General features: G+C 41.2%; 1 protein-coding gene across 1 annotated transcript in view; it reads right to left on the bottom strand.

The window, feature by feature from the left end:
* LOC104408869 (fibulin-2-like) overlaps nt 1–8,234 on the bottom strand; it is a gene marked incomplete at its 5' end in the record, with an annotated part of 50,199 nt that overhangs the window by 5,146 nt on the left and 36,819 nt on the right. The window contains 6 exons of the mRNA XM_010018599.1: nt 642–770; nt 1,563–1,679; nt 2,291–2,416; nt 2,938–3,066; nt 6,516–6,659; nt 6,965–7,102. Coding sequence (XP_010016901.1) covers nt 642–770; nt 1,563–1,679; nt 2,291–2,416; nt 2,938–3,066; nt 6,516–6,659; nt 6,965–7,102 — 783 coding nt within the window. The remainder of the gene's footprint in view (nt 1–641; nt 771–1,562; nt 1,680–2,290; nt 2,417–2,937; nt 3,067–6,515; nt 6,660–6,964; nt 7,103–8,234) is intronic.

The raw sequence follows: 8,234 nt of genomic DNA, 5'->3' as shown, positions 1-8,234 counted from the left end.
AGGAATGCAGGTAACCAGATCTTCAGCCATTCCACAGTCAGGGCATCCTCTGGAAACGAGGGATTTTTACTTCAAAACCAGACAGCTGTCCACCAAATTAAAACCATCAGACACCCAGAAGACATTTCTATGGCTCTGGAGAAAAAGGGTGTGTGTGGAGGACACATGTCATTTACACTAACATTTACTAACACCAACATAATTAAGCTTAGGTGCAGGTTTCTGGATGCTCAGGTCCCCATTACTTTCCCAGTTCTCCAGGACAGGAAACTGCAAACCATAATGAAGCCACAGGTTTCTGCGTCTGGCACCTCTAAAACACCAGGTCACTTACTGCTGTGCCAAGGTACACATACAGCTCATGCAAGTCATCAAATATCCCAGTCTGAATGATGAAGTGGGGTCCCTTAGGAATTAATTTAAGCAATTAGCTCCCATTGACAGGTGGGATGCCAAACAAAAAAGCTGACATAGCAGATACCAGTATTTGGCAACTTTGGCAAATACTGGCTTTTTAACAGTGACTGATATAAAACATGGAGACTTCACTGAATAACCATAATGGCTTAGATCATTCCAAGGATTAAAGCTTCATGATGTAATCATGATGTAATTGTTTCAGTTCCTAAACTCTTCATTACCTCGACAGGTTCTTCCGTTGGCTGCTATGGTATATCCCTGCTCAGGACAAGCACACTGATAACTACCAGGAACATTCACGCAGCGGAAAGTACAAAGAATGCCTGCACTCTGTGTGCACTCATCAATATCTGGGGAAAAAACACAATTACAAACACATGTAAGGAGAAAAACAGGAATCTGGAAAGGGAGGCTGCAGAACACAAGGAAATTCTTATCTGACGCATTTATAATATATTCTTAAACAAGAATGCAACCATGACAGTTTGACATTGCTCTAGGACCACTGATGATGCATTCTGAAATGCTGAACATGAGACTGCTGCCAAAAATACTGGTTGGAGGTAGTATGGGCCCATGGAAAAGAACAAGCCTAGGGCACATCTGGGTGAAAAGCACCCTCTGGTAGCTCTGTAATTCTTCTAAGATTTAGTTTATTCTAGGATTCTAGTTTAGGGGCTTCCTTGTGCTACGAAGAACATGAGTTTCTTCGTAACTTCTTATATAGAGACTCGCCAATGTCAGCACTGGTAACGTCAAGCAAACAGGTAAAACCCTTTCTTTCTCCATTCTGACCACTCTACTCCTCATTCAGCCACCATGAGCAGAAGTAAGAGCAAGCCTTCACTCAACCATGGCTGAGTGGAGGTTTTAATTGATGGAACATAGGTAAACCTATCTTCCTTTCTACTTACTTCAATCATAAGCTCTAGCCCCAGAAGACAATAACCCCACCAGTTCTACGGTCACACAAGTGTATTCCAGCCCCAGGTGGAAGGCATTAAAATGAACTGCATTTTCCAATTTGCAGCACCTGTGGCAGGGTGTAACTCACAGTCATCCTTAGGCATCACCTGCAGGATTAGGTGCCTGTTGAAGAGGATACATATATTTAACTTGACCTGCCAAAGCAGCAGCCTTACCTTTACAAGAATGCCCATCTTCTGCTAGCTGGAAACCTTGCCTGCAGTAACACTGATAGGAACCATAAACATTGGCACACTCCTGGCTGCAGGGACTAGTATCACATTCATTCACATCTGTATCCAAAAACAAACACACAGGCATTGCCACAGTGGTTCAGATCAGTGTCGTCCACTATTTTTTTTCTCTGAGAACAGTTACCAGGTCCTTCTGGTCAGAGTGAATAGGGATGGACTCATTTGCCGCAAGATGTTTCTGCTCTAGGCAGGATGCCAAGAAGCATAAGGATGTCTGTTCCACCTGAATTTCTTTTCTGTATATGCCAATGAAAACACATACACATGCAAACATGTGTTTCAGACCCTATGCTACAGTTAATTAAAATTATGTAATCATTGCCTTAAAAAATCATGGAGAACTTTCAATTCAAAATCAATTTTTAAAGTTTTGCCACTACCAAGTTTCACCTTTACTAAAATTGGCATGAACAGTCTCCTGTCCTCACTTTGTTCTGTTCTCCTCTGTTAACGAAGGAAAAAGCATGTGAGGGAGAAGGAGAAAGGGAAGAAACTCGTTGGCTCTCATCTGACAGTGCGAGTGTTTGATTGAATAATTGCAAATTTGAGGACATCATGGGTTTACTCTATTTATATTGAACCTCAACTCCTTCTCTAAAGTTCCTTAAATCAGACTGCAATTTCTTCCTCATGGGAAGAATGTCTGGTACCTTCACAGTGCTTCCCATCATAGGACAAGCGGAAACCAGAAGAACAAGTGCAATGGTAGGACCCAGGGGTGTTCTCACATGTGTGCTGACACAGGCGTCCAGGGTAGTTCCAGCACTCATTTATATCTGCAGCGTAAGAAGCAAATACACATTCAATTTAGAAACAAAAGCATCAAACAAAATGCAGGAGGTTATTTTAAAAAGTGTCAGGGATTGATCTGCAGAGCATGAAACACTGCAATCTCAGGTTTTATGCTGTCTGACTTTGTGCTCTAATTGGTGTACAGCAGTGATAAACCACAAAATGCTGTATCATAGTTTCTTATGAAGAAAGTTGTGGCATCTTCAGAAAGATTAATATCTACAGCAGCAGAAGCATAACCCGTAGGGAAGTACTCTGCAGATTACTTTAATTGATAACCTGCAGCTAACCCAAACCAAGGGCACCTGGGCCGCAGTCACAGCACAGAGTGGCAGAGCTCTAAATGACTGGTCGCACCCAGGAATGGCTGCTTTAGAGGTGACTCTGTTTATTGCGGCTCTGCATTGCAGAACTAATAACTACACACTACAGTGGTGCTAAACACTGCCTTGAGGTCCAAGGCTCAATCAATCAGTACTTTCATCTCATCTTGTGCCTTACATACCAATGCAGCCCCTGCTGAAGGCATCGTACTGAAACCCCATCTTGCAGTCACAGCGGTAAGCCCCAGGCAGGTTATGACAAATCTGCCCTTCACCACAACGATGCACACCAGTTTGACATTCATCCACATCTGCAGAACCAGAGAAAGTGATTAGTTAAATACAGTTTGCTAAAAATCAATGTTTATGAAGAGAAAATATAAAGTAACAGGAATAGAAACTGCTTCAAAGAGGGTTGTCCTCAGGACAGAACAAAGAGAATCAGCCTTTCCCACTGCGCTCCTCTGAGTCAGCTTCACATATCCTAAGTCAAATTCTGAAAAGGAATGCATTATCTTAGAAGTGAAAATGGCAACTGTAACTGCAATGGACCTTTCCCAGTATATTCTGCATTTCAACCTACACACATTTTGATTCTGATCAAACCATGACATTTAAACACCCTATTCTGATGTTCTGCCATTTTGTGAGTCACAGCAAGGCATTTAAAGCAAACTAAGAACTAGCAAGAAATTCTGCTCATCCCTTCAATTAAAGCAATTGCTATTTTCATCTCCAGTTGCCCTTTCAGTCTTGCTTCTGCTGTCTACCCTTTACTCTTTCTCAATGTTGATCTTTTTTCTTTTCTCAATCAACTCACATTTTCATATTCTTCATGGCCTCTCATGCAAAACCCAACACCAACAAATTAGCTGCTTCTCTACTCACATGCATCACTCCCAATCTCATTTTAATAGTCCTCAGATGAAGATGAGAGTTTTCAATACACGCTGATTTACAAGACTTGCAACATGACTAAATAGCTCATCAGTATCTAACAAATCCCTGTTACCATCTGTGACAAGAAGCATCAAAAATTCTGATTAGCCCTCAGAAACTTGTATTTCTTCAAGTATTCCAAGTTCTGCTGTTTCCTAAGCCATCAGGTTCTGCTTCCTTCCTGTTACTGACACCTTCAACTACTTTTACAACCCAAATTCCTGTTCATGTAACATTAATTAGGATGGTAGTCTAAGGCTGGAGGTTCTCCCTACTGCCCTCTTTGAAGTGATCAATTGGAGCACTACTGCATTTCAAAGGGTTCCTGGGCAGTTCTCCAACAAACAGCAGCCTTGGAGAGTGCTCGGGAAAGCAGTCACTTGTGGAGAAAATGATAGGGAAGTGAGAGCAAGTTACATGCCACACAAACTTGGATGTGGAAAAGTGGGGATTATATCAACCCTGATGAGAGATGCTGACAAATACTTTGCTCAATATTCAGCACAGATTCCCACCTACACAACTCCTGCTGGCACCAGGGGGTCAGGGATGGCAGGGAATGCCACTTGCCAAGCAAGGAATTCCTGACAGGCTCATACATTTCTGCTGAAATGCTGTCTCCTCATTTTCTTTTAATTCAGAAGCAGCATCAAAACAAGGAAGTTTCTAATGCATATATACATTTGTAAAGTAGCAGTTTTATTTGTAATGAATTTGTGTGTGCAAGCATTTTATTACTTTGTCCAAAATGATACATTCCATTGCATTCAGACTTCAATTAGTTCTAGGGAATTATACCATCACTAGTGTGCTGTATTTCACAATAAGTACAGTATTTTCAGTTAAATTAAGAGGTAGCTTTTAATGACTCATTTACTAAACCAGAAAATATTAACATTTTAAAGAGAGGTGAATCCTCTAAGCAGAAGATATAACCATACACGTATAGTTCTCCTGGAGAAACACGTGCAGATGGTATATTTACTACTGTGAATAAATCTGAATCCGGAATCTAATCAACTATTGTAATGCCTTAAAGAAGCTAGTCTTTACCATAGAGAGGGGAAGTAGGACCATATGGTTTTCTTTTTTCTTCTCCATGTCTCTGCCTACTTAAGAAAGCCATACAAAAAACTACCAGAAGATCCAGACTGCAGAGACACAGTGACACAGCAAAGACAGAGAAATCACCAATTAACATTAAACATTTGTTTTTCCCAAAATCAAACTAGAGAAGCTTCTTTATACCTGCTCCTTAAAAGCACTGTCAATCATGTAAAGTGGAGACAAAGCATCATCAGTAATTACAATGCATTGTGTTATCTCATCAGGCTATGAAGATATAAATGCTGTATGAATAGTGGCAATTTCCTCCTCTGTCACACATTACACACATTCTCTTTTAGGAACAACTGGGAAAAAAGGCTGGCTTCTTTCTATAGATCATCCACTTGAAATTTAGGAACAGGATTTGCCCTAGCCATTAGCAAGACTTGAAAGTGAAGGCTATTACCACTGCAGCCAGTACTTCAGTGACAAGACACTGACTTGTCACAGGTCAGTGACAACTGCTGACCTGTGAAGGAAATGGATTCATGGAGATGTTGGTATGGTGGTAACCCTAAAAACAGCGTCAGGATTATCACACTTCAGCCCACTACTCTGCCCCCTGGAGCTGTCTTAGAAAGCTTTCTCCACTTCCTCAGTTACACATAAACTGTCCCAATCTTGTGCTACGTCCAAATCTTCCCCACCTTCTCAGTGGCCCAGCACAGTCTGGGTAGTCCTGGGGGTAAAATCATGAAGGGAGACAGAGCATAATGAATAGCAAAAAGGAGAATGCAGGAATTCATGCAGAAATGGGGTCTATCTGTAACACTATTTTTCATTACAACTTGCTAGACATAGAATCACAGTTATATAGCTTCTAACACCGCTTCCACGCACCTGGAGCAGCACAAAGCAAATCTTGTTTATTTTTCACCCTTCCTTTTCTTCAAAGGGAACGTAAGCAGGGATCATTAGGATTTCATCACTAACCAAAATGCTGATTTGTCATTTTTTTTCTCCCCACTGTTGTTTTACGATTTCCTACTTTGTGTAACACAGAACATAGGGAATTAAAGAACACATAGCCAACCTTGCCTTGCCAAGCAGCAAGCTTTCAGTTCCTCTGTGCCTAGTGTGCATTTACAGCACAAATGCTAATAAGAGATAAAATCTGCTATTCCGAGTCAGTAACTCATAAACACATTGGAACAAATACAAATCAGTATCAAGCTGCATGCCAGCCTGTATGAATATGTCAACATTCTTTCACAAAGAAAGTAAGAATTTATCCTAAACAGACACAGAACTGGATGTAAATGGGGAGCACCATTGATAGTGCTACAAAGAACATCCACTTATTGCTACTCTTGTGAGTCCACAAACTCAGTGTTTCTCTTTGCTGCATCCCATGGCTTCAGATCATCTCACTCAGCGAGATACTGTAAAAATAGCACAGGATCGTGGTTTTGACTGATAGCATGAGTTTGAAAAGTAACTAGAGTACATTCACTCCAGAACAGAAACCAGTGCATCCCAAATGCAGTCAAAACCAGTGTCACCTGGTGTACCAGGAGGAACTCCATGCAGCAGCCAAACACCAGTGCAGCACCCCATAGTGCAAACACATCACTGAGCTGCTTGGACAGCAAATGCATGCAGCAAACTCCCATTCCTCAAATATGGTTAGCAATCTCAAAACCTTGTTTTTAGAACTGAAATGTTCTTCTTCCTCTGAGAGGGCACCTGACCAGACTCTGGAGCCTAACCTTACCGACACATCGCGTTCCCTCCTCGTTGGAGTGGTAGCCCCTGCTGCATGTCAGTATGTTCCTTTGGCAGGTGTAAGACCCAACAGTATTGATGCAGTTGAATCCTGGTTTACATGGCTCAGATAGAGATGTGCATTCATTAATATCTGGTGAAGAAAATGAATTAGAATAGTGAGAGAAGCTACTTAATCTTTCTGGTCTGTTTTCTTCCAGTTGTCACTGCTTTTCCTTCATTTCAATGTATTGTGCTGATGAAGGTCTGCTGTGGCAAGGCTTTCAAATTCCATATGCAAGCATGCATATCTTTAAAAGGACAGTGATGTTTAAATTAAATTCACAGCATGATTTGATGAAAATTACATGTGGTCAATATATACTTCTTGGAGAAACTAAAAGGAAGAAGAGTTGGCCAGTGCTGCTGCACATATGACATATTCCTGGTCAGACTTACCAACGCAGTTTCCCTCAGGGTCTTGTAAAAATCCATCCATGCAGCGCTGCTTTGACTCACAGTAGAATGATCCTTCTGTATTCTGACAAACGAAGTTTACCTTACAACTGTGAGTTCCCCTCTCGCACTCATCAATATCTGTTATCAGATCAAAACACCAAATTGTGACCAGTTAAGCTGTATTTTTCAGTAGTCTTCATGACTTGTTAACTTCTCAGAACAGAAGTTAGGAGGTATTACTGAAATCAGACAACAAACATGGCCCATGGGAAATCTGAGGTTTAAGTGTGTTTACTCTTGGACACGTATTTCAGCAGAGGCTTCAGAACTTGTCTACAGCAAATTTGACTCAGGTCCCTACTGCCTTGGTCACACCATTTCTTGTAAACCACAAATACTCAAGGCATCTGCAATTTTAAAATCCTAAAGACCCAAATTAAAACGACAAATAAGGTACACATAATAAAATATGTACCACACTCTTTCAAAAGCAAAATGGTCTCTTATTCCTTATATACCTCAGGAATTCCAGGTAGAAACCTACCTCCACTGAATCTGATATTAATAGGGCACCCCATTTCAACAAGGCTGGGGTTTACCATGTACACAGGTACATGTGTATATATTCATGTAGTTACATACACAGAACAAAGACTTATCCAACTCTGAAAACTATCCTGTAAAAATCAGAATGAGAGACAGTGCTATTAGTAACCAATGTTATTCCTCTGCAGACAGAGCTCAACACAGATTTCTCAGTTTTTATTACATGTGTGAGATTATTTCTCAGACAGTGTTCACCAACCCAGTGCTTTCTGGGCAGACTGAAAGCTTACAAGTTTTGAACTTAACAATTTACACACAACTGATCTGTGTTGAGTAACTGCAAGGATCAGCTGGCTTGCTGCCTCTTTCCAGTTGAGGAAACCTCACCCAGGAAGAGACTTCAGCTGTAAATTCATTCAAAATTCAGCTCCTGTGAATATTTTCAAATGCTGCTGGTTCCTAAGAACACTCACCATGACGAACAAACAGAGGAAACTCTACAACTGAGAAGTCTCCACTTCTCCAGGAGGACAAGGAGAGAACTGTTGGTACTTCTCTTTCTATTCTAACTCCTCAGTTAAATGCTAGGGACACAAGGGAACACACTGAATGTATTATGGTCATAGGTTCATAGAATCCCAGAATAGCTTGTGTTGGAAGGGATCTTAAAGCTCACTCAGTTCCAACCCCCTGCCACAGGCAGGGGCGCCCTCCCCCCGCACAG

Source organism: Nestor notabilis, unplaced genomic scaffold (genome assembly GCF_000696875.1).
Source record: "Nestor notabilis isolate BGI_N333 unplaced genomic scaffold, ASM69687v1 scaffold10427, whole genome shotgun sequence".
In the NCBI taxonomy this organism is placed as follows: domain Eukaryota; kingdom Metazoa; phylum Chordata; class Aves; order Psittaciformes; family Psittacidae; genus Nestor; species Nestor notabilis.
This window is presented reverse-complemented; position numbering and strand designations above follow the sequence as displayed.